The sequence below is a fragment of the Patiria miniata genome, unplaced genomic scaffold (genome assembly GCF_015706575.1).
Source record: "Patiria miniata isolate m_02_andy unplaced genomic scaffold, ASM1570657v1 HiC_scaffold_24, whole genome shotgun sequence".
NCBI classification, from domain to species: Eukaryota; Metazoa; Echinodermata; class Asteroidea; order Valvatida; family Asterinidae; genus Patiria; species Patiria miniata.
In genome coordinates this window covers 2156714-2175221 of record NW_024037063.1, presented here as the reverse complement: position 1 = coordinate 2175221, position 18508 = coordinate 2156714, and the positions used below count along the sequence as shown (strand labels likewise).

The following is an 18508-nucleotide window of genomic DNA, read 5'->3' as shown; positions in this document are numbered from 1 at the left end:
GTTTTCGAGGCCCGCTTAAAAGGGCCACGGATTCTAGATGCTCTGTGGTGCGATCTGAGGCAATTTCTGACCAAAAGTTAACCAAATTTTATTGAACAAAAAATCATAATATTTTGCTCATAAACATCATTTTCGAGTTTGGAGCAATTGAATCGGCTATTCTGAGCTATAGAATCAAGTATAGGCTACAATTTGTATTCGGGGACGAAAAAAAGGGGAAGGGGCGGGGGACAAACGATTATGATCCCTCCCCCCCCCCCCCCCCCCCCCCCCCCAATCGGATGCCCATATGCCCCAGCCACCTCTGGAAATGACGCCAGCATAGTACATTCCCTAAAAAAAAGTTACATTTAAGATGAAGTATGAGGTCAACAATGCCGGGATAAATTATGACATTTTGAATAATCGAATAAAAACTATATGTATTGAGTGAGGCTCATATAATTTATGGTGGGCCTGCACCTGAAAATAATCTGTGAGGCCTGGTACGGTGTACCGCCCCCTAGATTTACGCCGCGGCGCACGTATGCGACATGCTCAGCTCATTCTCAGCAGCCGTAAGGTTCCGTTCATCGATGAGCAAAAGTGGTCTGAGTTTTGACGGATTTCACCCAAAATTCAGCTCGTAGTTTTATTCACAACTGGCTTTGCATCCTCGCCAAGATGAAAAGCAGACGACTGGAGGTCGCATTGAGGATTGTTGTGGTGGTAATTCTCGCGGAATGTGCGACACTTGCGACGGGTAAGTTTGTGATTTTTCGAGCGTGTTGTCGGCAGGGGGTTTGTGGGTGGTTGAGACGCTTTCAACGGCGCTTTGTCAAGCGTGTAATCCTGGTGGGTGCTACTCAATCGGTCGTAGCCTACTTGTTGCTCGGGTAAACTATATGGATGATCAAATTAAGAGAGTTGTTTGATGAATAGTGTGCGAGGTCAACAATTATTCCTCCATTGGTCAATGAAGCCGTTTGTTATTGAGTTTTTAAGAATGGAGATTTCGGGGTTAGACAAATTTAAATGCCAATCATTATGTTGAACTTAAAAATATAACTTAAGGTTAACTTTATATACATGTACTTGTTGTACATTCAAGTACTGTGTGTTCTTAAGACTAAGAGATATAGGCCTACATTACAAAAACATCGAAGGGGTTGTTTGTAAATTATAAAATACTAAATGTAATTGCCGCGGCTGGATGAGGCGACTTTAATGTTTTTCTGATTGCTTCTAAAAAAAAATTTCTGGGTGGGGGTGGGGTTTGTTTGGGTGGGGCTGGTGGGGGGATTGCCCCCCCCCCCCCCCTTTGCCACACCCTTAATCCGGTCAAACAGACTATGTCTTCTTTTAATTTTGTACAAAATATCAGTAATTTGTTTTTAGTTTACCAGCTTTACAAATATTTTTGAAGGTATGGTTACCAGTGTGAACATATTCTTCTTTCATCTTACATTGCACTATTATTTCGGGAGAAAACATGTATTTTTGAGCCCAGAAGGGCATATTGTGGTCAAAATGTCTCCTTTAAGTTTAATCTGAAGTGCCCACAATCTTGGCGTCATGATGCAATATCTGTCAAGACTGCCATGGATATATTTCTGCAGTAAAGAACTTGGATTTAATAAGGCGGCCTTCACTGTCTATCCCCTGATTGATTTGCTGTAACTTCCGCTCTTCTACTTTCCAGCGCGCTCTGATCACGTTCCGTCCCAACCAGTAGTCATCAAAATTCATCTGCAACTGGAAAATAAGTAATCCTTGAGAGAAAAAAAATTACGAACGTGTCCTGCAGTCTTTCCTGAAATTCACGGAAAGATGCGCTTGGATTGTTTGGACAGGCACTGAACATCAATAATTATTGGATTGTAAGATGTATACATGTGTAACGTTTAGAATTATATGCTCTACTATGCTATAATGTGACGTTGATCCACAAGATTATTTGAAGGATTAATTCACAGCATTTTTATGGCTGTGATTTTTTTTTCAAGTGACATTGGACGTATATTTCATTTTGAAAAATGTTTGTTAAATTTTTTTTTAAATGTTACAATTGGCAGTGTCCATGTAGCAAACTGTTCACTGCCACATTATTTTATCGTGAATCAAATTTATTATTTATTATTTTTTCTCAAATATAATTATTTAATTTAATGCCCAAAGCTAACCGAAGGACCTGCAAACAAAGTGAGATATAAACAATAACCCAAAAAGGGATGAAAATATAGCAGTATTTGTGAAAATGTCCTCAATAATTAGCCTCTGGGGTTCTTTGTGTCATTTGTAGAATAGACAAACATGTACATGAACAGACAAATTAAAACAAATTTTATTCCGTTAAAAATTAAGAATTGGATGGGGTGCAATTGGAAAGCTATCAGGGTCATCAATAAAAATAGCTATCAACTACAGTGAAAGCATAGTGCCCGTGTCGTATGCTACTTTTCAGTATTTTCTTTCCGTTTTTTCTTTACACGTTATTTCGTCACTGGTATGTGACCTTTAAAAGACTCCAGTTATTGAATCTGTTGGTCAACCGTTTATTTATGGAACCAAATTGGCTGGGGCTACAGGGCCTAGTTGCCTCTTTCGCTTTTTCCTGTCCGAATTGGAAAAACAAAAATCCTAATTTGTTGAATGGAACTTTCTGAACCTTGAAATCGATGACTGTAATGCAATTAGAGCTTATGGCTCTGTGGAGAAATAAACTGAGCTGATTACAAAATATATTTCTAGTTGTACGTGTATATTAAAATTTTCAATTTTTTTAAATTAGGATTAAAAAAATGTGCCTACATGGGCGTTTACAAATTTTGAATCAAGTTGGATGTTTGTCTTTCTTCCTCGATGGATTGTGCAAGCAACATTTGTAATTCTGCTGTGTTTGACAAAATATATATATCCACGTAGAAAAAAAGCTAGCAAAGAACAAACAGCAAATTACTTGCACAAATTTCTTGAAAAAGAACGCGAGGTTAGTGATTTTAGGAAAAATGCTTTTCTCTTCATGGAATTGGTCCTGCTGATCAAATGATAGGCATTTGTGCAGAGAAGACTATAGAGAAAAGGAACTCACACCCAAAAGTGTATTCAACTTTGTGCTGATGTCACGAAAAAAAATATCCGTCATGCATGTAATTGGAAACCAAGATGCACCAACTATCCCCTTAAAATGTGATGCTATCCATTTAAACAATAAGTTTACAAATTCTTCCTTTCGCAATGTTTTTTTTTCCCGAGGTACAACATGCGAGGAGATTCCGCTTGAGGTGTGTTCCGCCCTTCCCTACTCCCAGACCGGTTTCCCCAACAGTCTCGGGCACGCATCACGCGACCAAATCCCGCCACATCTCGGTAGCGCCTTCCAAACATTGATAAGGATCGGTTGCTATGACAACTCACAGCTCTTCTTGTGCGCGGCTGCCTTCCCGCAGTGCACCGCCGATGGAAGGCTGCTTCCGCCGTGCCGCTCCCTGTGCGAGGGCGCCGTTTCAAACTGCGGTTTTTGGTTTGGATTTTACCCGGACCTGCTGGATGGCATCGACTGCGAGGCCATGCCAAATTCATCCGATTCGAGTGTTTGCGTCGGATTAAACACTCCTTACCCACAAGCGACGAGTGAACAAAACGAGGACGCAACTTTAGTTTTTGATGCAACTTCACAAATGAAATCTACCAACTCTTCAAGTATGCCAAATTCCGTCTCCACATCGGAAACTTTGTTTTTTACTCCATCACCAAGGCAACCGACGACCACAACGTCCAATCCGAATAAAGAGAATAAAACTGAGGAGGATGAGGGCAGGAAACCAGCAAACAGTACTTTGTTTAATTATTACTTTACTTCAGAGGTCGTAGGGCAAAGGTCAACTGAGAGCAAAGGAGGTCACAAGATGACTGACAGTATTGACAAGGCTGTGAGAACAGACAGGAACTCTCAAGGTACGTAAGAGTAAGACAGTTGTGTTTTTCATGAGACAACTCAGTTCAACGAGATATTTCCTGGTCACAGAGGGCCAGCCTATAATCTTCTTGGTACCTGACTGACTGACTCAATGTCTTGTGAAATGAGCAGTGCTATTGTATAGGATTACCCAGCTAAGCCAATGAATGGGCTAAGTATGGCCCATGTGTAGACCATGAACAGACCTCTGAATCAATGGGCGCTCTGAAACCGCCCTTACTAGACTTAACTTGTCTTCTTGTTATTGCCATGAATCGCATTGATTAAGCGAAAGACATCAGCTATATTTATTTATTTTTTATATTTTCAGGTGGTTCCAAAAATTCAAGCGCTGTACCAACTTTAGGAATTGTACTCAGTGTGCTGTCCTGTGCAGGAATTGTGGTGCTTCTTATCAGTTGTGCATTCTTCAGGTATAAACCATATTTAAAAAAGAAAGAAAGATATAGAGCATGTCATCATGAATGTCCTGTTCATGGTATCCACCTGTTCATTGTATTCACCTGTTCATTGTATCCACTTGTTCATTGTGTCCACCTGTTCATTGTGTCCACCTGTTCATTGTATCCACTTGTTCATTGTGTCCACCTGTTCATTGTAGCCACCTGTGATTGTGGTCATCTTTCCATTGTGGCCATCTGTCTATTGTGGTCAACTGTCAATTGTGGCCTCAAGTCGATCATATCAACCTGTCCTTGTACCAACCTGTTCATATTGTATCCACCTGTTCATTGCATCCACCTGTTCAATTGTATTCACATAATTATTCAGTGTATCAACCTGTTCATTTTTGATCCACCTGTTCACTAGTTATCAACTGATTATTGAATGTGTCCTGTTCAGTGTATCTGCCTGTTTACCCAGTGCCTAATGTCGCCTCCTGTTCATTGTACCCACCTGTTCGTTGTATTCACCTGTTCATTGTGTCCACCTATTCATTGTATCCACCTGTTCATTGTATCCACCTTTTCCAGTGTGCCATTTCTGTGAAGTGTTATGCAAAAATATGTACCATTTTTATTGCATATTGTAAACAGATAATGCATACAAAATGTCACGCTACAACATCAGGCTGCCTAGTACACAGTATTTTATGTATGGAATTTGTAAATGCTACAGTTAAGCCAGTGCTGGGGGAGATTTCAAGTGCTGTCTGACTGTATGGCAAATTTTATTACACGCCCGAGACCGCGTAATTGTTTGGGCTTTGGCTGTCTGTGTAAGAGGAGAAGAAATCTTTTGAAATCATTTCTGAACTGACTGTCTCGATCCCTTCCAGTCATTCTGTCGTGTTTTTATAATGTCTGGGTTTCTACTGAATGTGCCAACTTGTCTGGTCGAGACGCAGCAAAATAAAAAAAATAAAAAAATCCATCAACTGCGTGCTATTTTTGGTGCGTGAAATTGGGTTAGTGTGTTCTTCTTAGTCTAAAACACTGAATTCCTGTAAACAATATTTATAATTAGAGTGCCGTGGCCTCGTGGTCTGAAGCATTGAATTCGTGGTCTGCGGGTAATTCTGCAGGTTGTGGGTTCGAGTCCAGCCTACGGCTATGGTGCGTGTGCCCTTATGCAAGGCACTTTGTCACTCATTGCTTCTCCCCACCTACATTTTGTAGGAGTAAATGGGTACCTGTGAGGGCAAAGATGGTTATTGTAGTTGATTTAAGCTGCTTTGCGCCAAAATGGCAGCATCGAGCTGTATACTCCCCAGGGAACTGAGATAGACTTTGAAATTTTTCATTAGCCCAATGAGCAGGGTAAAGCCAAAAAAAAAAATAAGTCGGTCTCTGGTCAGCACGCGCGTCGATTTTAATCATGCGCGTCGATCTTTTTTTTTCTCTAAAATGTTCCGCGGTAGCTCCAACAGCGCCCTCTATTTCCGCACCTCCTCAATTTTTTTTTACCAAAGAGCACCAAGGAATGGGAAATTGCACCAAGGCAAATGATCGAAAGCACCAAGGCAAATTATGGAGGACACCAATGTACATGAGGACAACAAAAAGCAAAATAGTACCCACCTTGTCTGTACAATCCAAGCTTGAAGAGAAAAAAAAAAAGCCCATGGCCGCGTCAATTCTGGAAATTTGGTCTGATCAGAGACCGAATATTTTTTTTTTTGGCCTAATAATGATGTAGCGCCTTGAGCACCAATAATTGTGAATTCGTGCACTTTTATAAATACCCATTACATTTATGGAGAAACCTAAAGTTACATACATGAAACTGTTTATGTGTGGATATGTACATGTACATGTACGCTCTTACTTTTCAAGATTTACAAGTGCTTTTCTGTGCATGTATACATCAAAAGCAAATAACAGCTGTGGCAATAACATGTTGCTATTTATAGCCTGTCATCCATCACGCAGTACGTCAGCCTTTTTTCTTGTGGAAAATGGACTTTTATCCCTCTTTTATAGGGCTTCTAGTGTGTTAGCTAGATTTTTTTTTTTTCTATAGCAGTGGTTTTTTACGATGTGTTCTTTCATAATTTAGCAGTCGTATGACCAAGTCAAGTGTTGGGAATAATTGTGCACCCAATTTTGTCACGCACAGAAAAGGTTTGTTTAGCAAAAGGGGTGACAGTTAATAATGTCATGCTTTGTATAGCCTAGGGACTGACTGACGCCTGCAAAAATGGCACCTTGATTTTCTGTTGATTGACTATGCATCTGTTGTACAGCTCCCTTAAGCAGGGTCTCCGAGGCCGGGAATACACTCTGGAAAAGTCCTGGAATTTTATTTTCAATTTGTCGGGAAAAATCATGGAAATTTGCAAAAATGACAGGAGTCATGGAAAAGTCATGGAATTTTGTTTTCAATTTTCCAGGTCTGGAAAAGTCATGGAAATTTGTAAAAATGACAGAAGTCATGGAAAAGTCATGGAATTTTGTTTTCAATTTCCAGGTCTGGAAAAATCATGGAAATTTGTAAGAATGACAAGAGTCATGGAAAAGTCATGGAGTTTCGTTTTCAATTTCCAGGTCTGGAAAAATCATGGAAATTTACAAAAATCTGAAAGAGTCATGGAAAAGTCATGGAATTTTGTTTTCAATTTCCAGGTCTGGAAAAATCATGGAAAGTTGTAAAAATGACAAAGAGTCATGGAAAAGTCATGGAATTTAGTTTTCAATTCCCAGGTCTGGAAAAGTCATGGAAATTTGTAAAAATGACAGGAGTCATGGAAAAGTCATGGAATTTTGTTTTCAATTTGCAAGTCTGAAAAAGTCAGGGAAATTTATAAAAATCTGAAAGAGTCATGGAAAAGTCATGGAATTTTGTTTTCAATTTCCAGGTCTGGAAAAGTAAGGAAAATTTCTGAAAATGACAAAGCATTGGAAATCTGATTTGTTTTTAAAACCTGACAAAATGCGACAAATTTGGCTGCTACAAGCATTTTGATTTCAAAAGTTTTAGCCCTTGAATTTTTGTGTGTGTGCAGTTTTGATCTGCATTTTGATTAACTAGGTCATGGATTTTCATAATTTGCTCATGGCAAAATCTTTGAAAAAGTCAGGGAATGTTATTGTCCTAAAGGGGCAGGATCTGCAGGAACCCCAGCCGATAACCAGTCCTGAATCCTCCCAATTTTATTTTTTTTTTCACACACCCTAGGGGGTTAGGGTTAAATCATGGAGATATAAGTTGAGGCCTGGAACAAATATGTATGTCATTGTACTGCATTCATAGATTGAAGAAAAAGTTGTGCTTTCTCTACCCCCCAAAAAATGCTAATCTCAAAGTTTTTTTGAAATACATGTAGCAAAAATATGCACATGGAGATGTCTATTGTTGCATCACTATTTGCAATTCTGCCTGTGAAGTTAGCACGCTCTTAGACATGGCCATGCTAGCTGCCTGTGAACCAGACAGAGGCTCTGTCGGCAGAAATGTGTGGTAACAGCGCCGTGAATTTGGGCCAATTTAATAACACTTTGAAAGTGCAAAATGTGGTCATTCCATCCAGTCTTGGTTGCCTGTGATGCAGAGCGAATGGCTTTGAAAAATGTTCAGCTTCTGGCAAAATAAACAGCAAAAGTTGTCACAGTGTCAGACCAGCAGACATAATGTAAATAAATTCTGATTCAGCTGTTCTACAGGCCCTTTTCTGTTAACCTCTATTCCTAAATGGTTCAGTAGAATTCGTCTACCCCTGGGCCTTATTGCGGTGCACCAAATATGCAGCACAGCTCATCAACATATAGTTATAGGCAGTTTCTTTTGATTGATGATTTTTGACAGTTGTAGGTCCAATAACTTATAAATGGTTCAGTAAAATCCGTCTGCCCCCTGGGCCTTAGTGCACCAAATATGCAGCACAGCTCATCATCATGATTCTCAGCATTTTTTTTGTGTGATGATTTTTGACAGTTGTAGGTCCAAAAAATGATTTTGGATGTTCATATTTCACAAGATGGAATATGCATAGGGTGCTGTAAATTACGTTGGTGAAGGGCAAAACTCAATATTGAACGTTTTTTTTTTCTCTTTTCTTTTCAGAAAAGCCTTTGGCAAACCGTTCGGCAGTCGTCGCCGCAAGCCCAGGGAGGGTGCATTCTATACAAACCCGGCGTTCAGCGATTTGCCTCAGGGCCCGACGGTCACAAACACGGTGAGAAATTGAAAATCATGGTCAAAGTGATGATTTCTGGACTCTTCAACTCAAGCGCATATAATTTATATGTAAGCTGAACAAATAAATTGAGGATTTGAACCCGGAACCTTCAGAATACTGTACCAGCGCTCTATCAACTGAGCCATTCAGCCCCATATTGGAGGTTCCCCAAATTTTCAATTTTTTTTTGTCATGGGAAGCTAATCGTGAGCCATGTGTCATGATGCTATTGGTAGAGCAGTGGTACGCAGACATGCAACTTTTCCTCGGATCAGCTGATTTCCTCGTTTTTCACTTCACACATATGCCACTAAAAATTGAAAAACACTGTACAAAGTCTTGTAAAGATTGGAGTTTCCTCGTTTTTTTGTTTCTTCCAGGTTGCATGCCTGGGTACGATATTATGGAGGTTGCAGGTTCACATCCAATCCAGTCAGAATGTAGGCATGCAACTGGGACTTTACTGAAAAAAAAGGAAATTCCCAACCACACAAGATTTTGTACAGTGTTTTTCAATTTGTAAATGGCATTCATGAGAAGTAAAAAACGAGGAAATCAGCGGATCTGAGGAAAAGTTGCATGCCTGAGAATGTTGTCACCTTTTGTTTACATTGTGTGCTTTCCTATGGAACCAGGTGCAGACCAGAGCCACCAAGCTCCTATCAGAAAGTGCACATGTAAAGTTAAAGTCATAGTGTCTCAGGCCTATTTTGTCCAACCGTCTAAGAAAATTGTGGTGTTTCTTGACTTTTAGAATGGAGAGTCACTTGGAGCCAAGCAGCAACCCTATACACTAGAGGACCTGCCTCCACACCCGGCAAGCGTCGATGCCCGTCCCCGCCCCCTACAACACGCCACACCCAACGTATACCAGCAAGAACCCGGCGGTTTCGTCGAGCAGAACCTGTTTACCGTCGCGCACTCTCCCCGTCCCGACCACGCCATCGAAGTCGGTCACTTGAAAACCTCCGTCTCGCTTAACGCCGAAATAGAAAACCCTAGTTCTGCTGAAAAGAGGCATAGGATAACGAGCGATCTGGTATATTCAAATACGGCCACGAGCGTCGCCATGGATACAAACGCCAACGAGCAGGGTGGTAACGCCAGCAGAAAGGACGGGAGTAATGGAACCGCAACAGCGCCCCCTAGTGTTGAGAGTTTCCCGATGGTGAGTTCAAACATGGATGATGGTGATATGATTATCGCAAATCCAATTGCGTGCTAGCACAAAAATGGTTTGTTTCAATTTTATATGTTTTCTATTAAGCAGGTCATATTTATATATTTCTGCACAGTTTAGAGTCTTGGTTTGTGCTATTGTTAAGCATCGGTGCAAATATGTTAATGTATGTTTTAGTACCTACCGGTATAAGTTGATTAAAAACTTGATAGATGTTTTTTTAATGATATTCTCGCAACGATAGCTAACATTCCATTGATGTGGTTTCAAAAAACCCAAACGGTACTATTGTGTTGTCTTGATAATATTTTGAATTCCTATTCTGAAATGAATGACGAAAACAATATTGCTCAATCTCCTTATATTTTACATTGAAAAAATAAATAAAACACAGTTGTTATATAAAACCAAAAAAAAAAAAAAAAAAAAAAAATGAAATAAATATATTGAATCAGATGCAGTGAGAAATGTTAGATCACTCCTGTTTTTTTCCAAAGTCAAAGTACTAGATTGGACAACTTAATTTTTTTTTTTTTTTTTTTTTTAGAGTGAAACATTTTACCCCGTTATGGACAATTGGTTAACTTCTGTGTGGTATTCCTTCTCGGCTGGACATTGTGTATGGTGTTTAAACCCCAATCTATCTAATTGTATTCTGTAATTTGGTGAGTTATTAAGTGAATTTGTTTTGTTTCAAAATTTAATAAAGTATAAGTTGTGATTCTATATTTAGTCAACTTGAATATTGTGTTTAAATAGTTTTGTGCTTTTTTGTGTTATGAATTTCAGTCTTAAATTAATCACTTGTTAAAGGCAATATACAACATTCGCAAATATCGAAAAAACGAAACTACCAAATTATTATGAAATACCTAACTTGTTTGTAAGTGAATAATAGTCTCAAGCATCCCGTGAAATCATGGCGCCTGGTGTACTGTCATTTTCAAGAAAAGTGGAATTCTTGTATCAAATTTCCAATGATGGTCAGCCGACCATCATTGGAAAAAACTGATTTTTTTTGGCAAATACTGCCCCCAATTTACCAAATTTAGTTAGTCCACATTCTGTTTGCCATCAGTTACCCATTCGTGAACGGGTACAGGCCAGTGAGTCTGGTTCCCTGACCTGACAATTCCCCAACGTCTATAGATAAATTGCTCCATTTCATCTGAAGTACAGTCAGGGCCAGACTACAAGAACAGCATTTTTGTGTGGTTTTTCCAGCATCTAAGAACACAAAACTTTGAACAAGTCAGTGTAACAATATTTGCTATAAAATACTGAACCCAAATCCATCCAAATTTGAAAATTGCAGCAAAAGCAAATGTTGTATATTACCTTTAAGTGTTAAATGTTGAATATAAATTTAAAGTTAAGTTACCTCAGGAAATAAAGGCGATGGCCATTGAAATTTCTTGATTTTTCAAATTTATGTTTGATAGATGAATTTTACATTCCAACTTTTCGGTGAAAGTGTAAGAGGGACGTAATAGAAATACAAATGTAGAAATTTAAAGTCTTAGCCCTTTAAATCTGGACTCCTAAATGCTATTTTTTTCAAGATGTTTTGTTCATTTCCATTCCATTTTGCTGCATAAATTGGCTGATATTTAGCATATTTTTTTTAAACAACTGCAAATGAGACTAATCTGAGATAAAAAAAACATTCACAATTGAAACCAATTGTAGTGGCTGGTTTGAAGGCTACAACTTGTTTTACTGCTGGTCAGTTTTACCTACTTGTTTAAATACAAAATATAAACTCAAAAACCAAAGATATACATGTATGTTGGACAGATAATTGTAAGTTATTCAAAGTTATTAAAAATACAAATTATATTTTCTTAGCAAATGTATGTAATTAATGATTATAATAGGATTTGTTGATATTTTAAAACTGTGAGGCTTTTAGCGAAAGGTATGTAGAAATAAAGAATGAACTTAATACTTGTTTGGCATTTTATTTGTAAAAAGAAAAACTGAAAAAAACCCAAATCGTCCTGCATGTACTGTAGTTTATGATTATTTCCTTCCATTTTTTTGTGGATGAATTTATTTGTATGACTTTGTCCGACATTACGGTCGAGCAGTAACTTTATTTGTTGTTTAATTAAAAATCATGCGAATACCGAAGACAATGCTTTAAAGTAGATGTTTTGCAATCAAGTCTTCTTTTTTGATCTTAAACATCGTTAAAAACTATTTTCAGTCCGTTTTATTAGTTGACTGGTCATTTGCTAAAACGATGTATTACTAGGCCATCAATACACTAGCAACATTTTTAATGACATTTTCCCAAAAAACAACTTCAATTCAGTTGGCAGTATATGTTTAACTCGGTACCTTCAGAATCCAGAAATAACAATATCTCAATTCTTATCGAATCTGACTTTATCGTGCTCATTTTTGTGATGACGGATAATAAACATGGTAAAATACCGAATGATTTCGGTAAAGAAAGAAGAAAACCAGAATTTGAGACGGTCTTGAGATCATTATAATATTCATGTATTTTTTGGGAGCTTTCAAGTTGTCAGTTCTGAGCCACTTTATCCCCACAAAAGATGTATTGAATTTCTCTTGCTATGCATGCAGAAAATTCCTTGTGAGGGCAGCGTTGCGATTGCTAGCGCTCGCGCGCGCGGGCGCGACCGGACCTTGAACTTCAGAACTAAAAACTAGTAAAACTTTCCGTGGATGCAGAAGTACCCCCTCAACGTTCAAAAGAGTTAGGCAAACTTTAGCCAGGTTCCCAGAAAAAAAGATTCGGAGTATATTTTACTTACAAATCTGAGGTCTGGGAACCACACTAGGCCAACTTCCAATCATGCATCTCGTTTTTCGTTTTACTGTCAAAAAAGGTTGTTTGGAGAAAAGTCATTTTTTCGCCAAATTTGATCAGAAATGTAAGGCTAGTCCCTTGCTTTTTTTTTTTTTAAATTTTGGCCGAAAAATGAAATTGCTTGAAATTTGCAGGGGTTGGGCATTTAAAAGAAAGATTGCGTCGAAAATTGGGGTCAAAATAAGTGAAAATGATTCATTTTTGTCTCTATAAATCGGTGATTTTTGCCCAAAGCTTCAATATGTTTAGTGTTTGAAGGTCGATTGATGTTCCTCTTGCACCCAAAGACATTTTTAAGTTGTTTGGAGAAAAGTAACTTTTTGGCCAAATTTGATCAAAAATGTAAGGTTAACCCCTTGCAATTTTTTCAATTTTTGCCGAAAAATGAAATTGCTTCAAACTTGCAGGGAAGATACCTGACGGTCCGAAGAGCACATTCGAACTGGAATTTCGGATAGATTGGGCATTTGAAAGAAAGATTGCTTCGATATTTTGAGTCAAAATTAGTGAAAATTATTAATGTTTGTCTCAATACGTCCGTGATTTTTTGCCCAAATCTTCAATATGTTTAGTGTTTGAAGGTCGATTGATGTTCCTCTTGCGTCCAAAGACGTTTCTGAGTTTTTTGGAGAAAATCAATTTTGACCAAATTTGATCCAAATTGTAAGGCTAACCCCTTGCATTTTTTTTCAATTTTGGCCGAAAAATGAAATTGCTTCAAACTTGCAGGGAAGATGCCTGAGGGTCCGTAGAGCACATTTGAACTGGAATTTCGGATAGATTTGGCATTTAAAAGAAAGATTGCTTCGATATTTTGAGTCAAAATTAGTGACAATTATTAATTTTTGTCTCAATAAGTCCGTGATTTTTTGCCCAAATCTTCAATATGTTTAGTGTTTGAAGGTCGATTGATGTTCCTCTTGCATCCAAAGACATTTCTAAGTTGTTTGGAGAAAAGTAACTTTTTGGCCAAATTTGATCAAAAATGTAAGGCTAACCCCTTGCATTTTTTTCAATTTTGGCCGAAAAATGAAATTGCTTCAAACTTGCATGGAAGATGCCTGAAGGTCCGTAGAGCACATTTGAACTGGAATTTCGGATAGATTTGGCATTTAAAAGAAAGATTGCTTCGATTTTTTGAGTCAAAGTTAGTGAAAATTATTAATGTTTGTCTCAATACGTCGGTGATTTTTGCCCTAATCTACAATATGTTTAGTGTTTGAAGGTCGATTGATGTTCCTCTTGCATCCAAAGACATTTCTAAGTTGTTTGGAGAAAAGTAACTTTTTGGCCAAATTTGATCAAAAATGTAAGGCTAACCCCTTGCATTTTTTTTCAATTTTGGCCAAAAAATGAAATTGCTTCAAACTTGCAGGGAAGATGCCTGAGGGTCCGTAGAGCACATTTGAACTGGAATTTCGGATAGATTTGGCATTTAAAAGAAAGATTGCTTCGATATTTTGAGTCAAAATTAGTGAAAATTATTAATGTTTGTCTCAATAAGTCCATGATTTTTTTGCCCAAATCTACAATATGTTTAGTGTTTGAAGGTCGATTGATGTTCCTCTTGCATCCAAAGACATTTCTAAGTTGTTTGGAGAAAAGTCAATTTTTGACCAAATTTGATCAAAAAAGTAAGGCTAACCCCTTGCATTTTTTTCAATTTTGGCCGAAAAATGAAATTGCTTGAAACTTGCAGGGAAGATGCCTGAAGGTCCGTAGAGCACATTCGAACTGGAATTTCGCACAGATTGGGCATTTAAAAGAAAGATTGCTTCGATAATTTGAGTCAAAATTAGTGAAAATTATTAATTTTTGTCTCAATAAATCGGTGATTTTTGCCCAAATCTTCAATATATTTAGCGTTTGAAGGTCGATTGATGTTCCTCTTGCATCCAAAAACGTTTCTAAGTTGTTTGGAGAAAAGTCAATTTTTGGCCAAATTTGATCAAAAATGTAAGGCTAACCCCTTGCATTTTTTTTCAATTTTTGGCCGAAAAATGAAATTGCTTCAAACTTGCAGGGAAGATGCCTGATGGTCCGTAGAGCACATTCGAACTGGAATTTCGGACAGATTGGGCATTTAAAAGAAAGATTGCTTTGATAATTTGAGTCAAAATTAGTGAAAATTATTAATTTTTTTCTCAATAAGTCGGTGATTTTTGCCCAAATCTTCAATATATTTAGCGTTTGAAGGTCGATTGATGTTCCTCTTGCATCCAAAGACATTTCTAAGTTGTTTGGAGAAAAGTCAATTTTTGGCCAAATTTGATCAAAAATGTAAGGCTAACCCCTTGCATTTTTTTTCAATTTTTGGCCGAAAAATGAAATTGCTTCAAACTTGCAGGGAAGATGCCTGATGGTCCGTAGAGCACATTCGAACTGGAATTTCGGACAAATTGGGCATTTAAAAGAAAAATTGCTTCGATAATTTGAGTCAAAATTAGTGAAAATTATTAATTTTTGTCTCAATAAGTCGGTGATTTTTGCCCAAATCTTCAATATATTTAGCGTTTGAAGGTCAATTGATGTTCCTCTTGCATCCAAAGACATTTCTAAGTTGGTTGGAGAAAAGTCAATTTTTGGCCAAATTTGATCAAAAATGTAAGGCTAACCCCTTGTAATTTTTTCAATTTTGGCCGAAAAATGAAATTGCTTCAAACTTGCAGGGAAGATGCCTGAAGGTCCGTAAAGCACATTCGAACTGGAATTTCGGACAGATTGGGCATTTAAAAGAAAGATTGCGTCGAAAATTGTGGTCAAAATTAGTAAAAATTATTCATTTTTGTCTCAATAAATTGGTGATTTTTGCCCAAAATCTTCAATATATTTGGTTTTTGAATGTCGATTGATGTTCTTCTTATATATTATATTAAATATATTTTGTTTTGCTCTGATTTGTTATGGCTAAAAACAAAATTCTGTGGGGTGATGGTTGATCGATTTTGATAAAAAAAAAAAAATTCTGCATGCATTCGCATTCGGCAAATTGGAAAATACCAAGGTAGCAGCACACTTGGAACATTTGTAACACTTTGTATCACTTATAAAAGTCAACGGGAAAGCTAAAGATATTATTCCACTGGATCACCTAATATTAAGCCGATAAAACAAAATGACACAGAAATCTAACAAACTGGAATATTAAATGATCATCGATCCAACTTCTGGTTTTTTTTATTAGAATGCAATAATTACTATAATATAAAATGCGTTTTATAACATTCTTCTGTTACGGCGCAATCAACAAGCTCTTGTTTACAACATTCATTTTTCAATCTTTAGACCTGTACTACATTTGTACAGTTAACTTAAAAGGACAAAAACCAAGAAAAACATAGAAATAGATTTTAAGATGAAAAAAAGCTAAATCTGGATTATTTACAGTGGACAAAAATAGGGAAACAAAATAACAAAACCGTTACAGCAAAATATGCCATTAACATCCTTGCCCCTTGAATTTTTTTTTTTTAACACATTTTGGTCAATGTAATATTATAATAGCATATAGCAACACTGATATGTCTGCTGTTTAACAAAACAAATGTTAAAGTCGCTAAGTGAAAAAAGAAGGGGAAAATCGTGTGGTTTTCTGTCACTTGCTGTAGTAAGGGAAGAGGAACAAGTTTACTGACTTGTGTGGCCACCATCTCCACTAACATTTAAATAATGCAAGAATGGCTGTTCAGATGTTCAAGAATGATGCATAGGCACTGTAAGAAAGCTAAATTAGAGCTTAAAAATATCACGTGCCCCGGGTTTTTAGTAAAATGTGCCGAGTCGTTGAAATTTATCGAGAACGGGAAATTTCAACGCAGCAAAGCCAAAATTGAAACATCACTGATGCTAACGCTGGGCTCCAGCCTGAAATTCCAAGCAATGTTAAGCCACGTGCTCGCAACTTAAAAAAAAAAAATTAAGTTAATTTATGCTCTGCAAGAAAGGAAAAAATTGCAAAAAGGCTACTTGGTAACAATGTTTACAATTTCTACATCTTTTTGTTACTGAACAACGTTTCTTCAATGTACATGTAAGAACGATACAGTAATTAAATACAAGCCTAACATACATCCATGTAAACCTGGAACGAAAATTACAAATGAGTAAATGAAGGTCATAGACCTATACAAATTGAAAGAGTTTTACATTCAATACTTTTGTAATCTCTTGTATCACTTTCATGCCTATACACATGCGGTGCTGTGCTTATAATTACATACAGCGAAAGCAAATGATACTGATTACTAAATAGGCTTACTGACACGAAAGAAAACGTTACTTCATCATAATATGTGACCCGCTCCACAAAAATGAGTCTGTTGTGGCAAAACTGACATTTTGAGTTAACTGCATTAATAAAATGGGAATGAAATAAGCTTTCATTTGGTATATCATGGGCCTCTCTAGGACGTTTGGTTGCACTGTTGTGCCTTTTTTAATTCTGTCAAGTTTTTGCAAAGCAAGAAATGTCTCAATGAAGAAAAAAGGGTTTAAAAATTACAAATACACTGTAACTAACCAAGAAAATCACCAAAAATCATAAATTTGTTAGTCTTTTTCTTACAATATTTAAATTTCTGTGTAAGATATCTGAACTAAAACTATTAAACAATCAAAATAAAACAAAAACAAAAATCCAAATTTTGAGCAACTTTTCACTGTTTCCATTTAAAAGTGGTGAAAGCTGGAATTCAAGCTATGCGACATCAGACTCATTTCTGCAGAGCGGGTCACATATGACGATACTAAATCTAGCGACACTGTGACACGCCCCTCAATTTAACAATTGTAAGGGGACGAAATACATGCGATATAATTTTTATACAACTGTGCGATACGGAAATGATAAGTAAAAAAAAAAGAGATTTTTGTAAATGAAAAACTGGAATAAAAAAGAAAATAGTCAATTCCAGAAGTTGCATTTGTGTTCCTTTTTTGTGTGTTCCCTTGGTCACCAAATGTTCCTAATGAACATACTGCAAACATATCTAGTATTGTACAGGGTGAGTAAACAAAACCTAAAACCCAAAAGATGGGCGTTCTTTCAGCAAAACGAAAACAATTCACACACATCCTTATGTGATTTGTTTTCGTTTTGCTGAAAGAACACTGAACTTTTTTTGTGATCCGTGGACTGAACCTTAAAACAGCAGTTGTGTTTAAAATTCTGTAACTTGAAAAGCACATGGTTGATTCGAATGATTCTTGTACTAAAAGAAAGCTTGTGAATTGGGCATTCATATCCTAGATTTTCAAAGTGCTACATGCAGAACTTCAATAAAACAATGGTCCCGACATTTGGGTTTCGTTTTTTTTTACTCACCCTGTAAATTTAGAACAGTGCTTGTTCCCGAAAGGAAAAAAAATCCATGAGTTAAGAATTCAGAAGACGCCCCCTGACCAAACATAAAATAGTAAGCCCTTACCAGCAAAACACTGACACAACTGAAATATCTATTCACAGCGTGATTACTTGTCTTAAATCTACCTGCAAATGTAACCATGCAATTAAAGACATCCCTGTGACAATGTCAATAAAGTGTGATAATATTATTTACAATAGATATCAAAGTAGATTTTTTTTTACCTTTTTATTTATTTCCTCTTTTAACATTTTTGTCCCTCTGTTTCGTCACTGTTAATATATCGTTCTTTAAAATAAGAGGGCTTTGAAGAATTTCAAACACAACCTTGATCAAGAACGATACAAATGAGCATTTTCATATGAATCTATCAGATTGAATATATTCAGTCAACAGTTATAAAGTTGTCTTTCCGTGTTCAATTCTTTTAAATGACTCTTTTTCTTTGGCGGACTTATTGTAACATTAACTCTGTTGAACTTGGCAAAATTTAAGTATTATTAAGCATGACCCCCAAATTCAACTTTTGATTTCGGGGCTTTTGACT

At 37.0% G+C, this 18508-nt stretch overlaps 1 protein-coding gene across 1 annotated transcript; it reads left to right on the top strand.

Annotated features, from left to right (window-relative positions):
* Window positions 1-500: 500 nt before the first annotated feature.
* Window positions 501-10534, top strand: LOC119732499. Its single transcript, XM_038206024.1, has 5 exons — window positions 501-742; window positions 3235-3936; window positions 4269-4371; window positions 8462-8573; window positions 9331-10534. Exons 1-5 carry the CDS (start codon window positions 664-666, stop codon window positions 9799-9801), a joined length of 1467 nt encoding a protein of 488 aa, XP_038061952.1. The 5' UTR covers window positions 501-663; the 3' UTR covers window positions 9802-10534.
* Window positions 10535-18508: the final 7974 nt, after the last annotated feature.

What these genes read in the sequence shown, in the direction of transcription:
- LOC119732499 (XM_038206024.1), top strand. Translation starts at nt 664, where the DNA reads ATGAAAAGCAGACGACTGGAGGTCGCATTGAGGATTGTTGTGGTGGTA. An exon ending in ATGTGCGACACTTGCGACGG is followed by an intron (nt 743 to 3,234) that starts GTAAGTTTGTGA and finishes TTTTTTCCCGAG; the next exon opens with GTACAACATGCGAGGAGATT. An exon ending in GCCCGACGGTCACAAACACG is followed by an intron (nt 8,574 to 9,330) that starts GTGAGAAATTGA and finishes CTTGACTTTTAG; the next exon opens with AATGGAGAGTCACTTGGAGC.